The 2,016-nt window shown below is 36.8% G+C and overlaps 1 protein-coding gene across 1 annotated transcript in view; it reads right to left on the bottom strand.

Moving 5' to 3' along the window:
• Positions 1-564, bottom strand: part of LOC107576148 (neuropilin and tolloid-like protein 2) — a 10,618-nt gene extending 10,054 nt beyond the window's left edge. The window contains exon 1 of the mRNA XM_016262394.1: positions 351-564. Coding sequence (XP_016117880.1) covers positions 351-360 — 10 coding nt within the window. The 5' untranslated portion in view covers positions 361-564. The remainder of the gene's footprint in view (positions 1-350) is intronic.
• Positions 565-2,016: the final 1,452 nt, after the last annotated feature.

Consider the following 2,016-nt stretch of genomic DNA (forward strand, 5'->3'; position numbering starts at 1 on the left):
TTTTTTACTTTTTTCCACAAATTTGAATTTGATTAATAGTGAAGAAAATCGATGTTGACACTGAAAACTTATAAAGCTGATAATAATTGACAAATGACTGTGGCAAGTTAAATGGAGGGAGACATGCTATTATGACAATTATTAAAACAATTATGATGAATCTGATACCATCACTGTACCATGGTAAAACCACAGTGCTTTACTGTAATGTACATGACATTGGCTATTCTCAAAACATGTTTGACATTCGCACACATAAGTTGGCATCAGATTTACAAAGACAAAAGTAGCATTCATTAACAATGAATTAAATTATTGAAGCAACATCAATAATTAAAACATGAACTCACCCTCATGCATTTCCACTTTCACTGTACACTTTTACTCTCGTGAGATTGTGTTATCTACATTTTCAACGACATCAAGTTAGACCGTCGCAATACGGCTCTGCAACAGATTTCATGAATAAAGCAGCATCTTTTTCCTGGAATAAACTGGGAAAAATCCATTTGAAAGCTCTAAAAGAGCACCAAAATAAACTGTATACGCCGAGACGTTAGCAGAAACTCCTGAGCGACGCGCTTCTGAGAAGCCAGTTCTCATTATGACATTGAGGAGGAAAAAGGCTTGCCTCATGAATATTAATTAATTCCATGACCTAGGCGCAGTATGTGCAACTGATTGGCTGATAGGCGCTAAATCTGCACCATTCAACTGCTGATTAAAACTCATGAATATTAATTAGGTCAGAGTACATTTGTTCCGCCTTGTGTACTGATGCGAGGCGGCACAGAAGCTGCATCTGAAGCTACACATATACGAAGAAAATGTGTATTTACACAGGCTTTTAATGATGCACAAACACATTATAGTTGCAGAAATACATATTTTTTTTACAATATAATATATAACCATAATTTTAAAAAATGGTTTATATTGCAGATATTTAAAATATATAATGTCTTTAATCTTCAATTATAAGTATAAATGTGAAATAATTAAATTATACCTAAAAAATATGAAACTATAAATTAGGAATTAAATATATACAGCAGCATCCAAACTGCTTTAGGCACTAAGTGCTGAGGTAAGTCAGAGCTGCCAGGCTTTGAAGGCAGGACAGAGTCTGCACAGAGCAGTCTTAAGCTGTGTAAAGACGTTTTAGGCCAGTTTGTTAATCATGGTCCAGGAGGGCCACCAGCACTGCACGTTTTGGGTGTCTCTCTTACTGGAAACACATATTTCAGGTCTTGAACCCTCTATTAATGAGCCGATTAGTTATGTTAGATTAGAAGGCATCTGAAATGTACAGTACTCCAGCCAGGACCAGGATTGAGAACCACAGCTCTAGGAAGATTACAAAGATGCATCCACATGACCCAAGTAATATTCACAAGCTAAGTCTTGATAGTAGGATTCGTAATATTGCGGATGGGGTCTGCACAGCTGTTGGAAACAAGGGATTTAAGACTTAACACTGGTCTCTCGGAGGGGTCTGTCCCACCCATGAACGCCTGATAGGCAGTATGGGGACTGAACTGATGAAGCATGTCGCAGAAGCTGATTACATGGATGCTGTAAGGAGGGATATGAATTCTAATAATATCTGATTTCACCGCCTGATCACACAATGCATTGACTGTCAAGGTTTGTCGCACACTACGGCTGTAGTATTAAACTTCGTAAGTTATCCCACAGTGTTTGTGGTATAAACATGAATGATGCCACAAATCATGTGGCTCTAAGAGATCAGATTTATGATCATTGCTCATAATGTTATAGAGGCTTGGAGGTGGGGATAATCTTGGATCCATCTAAACTGGCAAATGTTTACAAATATTTCCCATAATTGTATTTTGAAAAATTCATTATCATTTTCATCCTATGCATATTAAATACATTTTTGTTTAACTGCGCTAAGCCGACACCATTCAACTGTTGATTAATAAAACTTAGTATTAATTATGTCATGTGACTGTTACATCATGTTATGTAGCAGAAGGGAGTCAGCAAAGA

Source organism: Sinocyclocheilus grahami, unplaced genomic scaffold (genome assembly GCF_001515645.1).
Source record: "Sinocyclocheilus grahami isolate Dianchi unplaced genomic scaffold, SAMN03320097.WGS_v1.1 scaffold3263.1, whole genome shotgun sequence".
NCBI classification, from domain to species: Eukaryota; Metazoa; Chordata; class Actinopteri; order Cypriniformes; family Cyprinidae; genus Sinocyclocheilus; species Sinocyclocheilus grahami.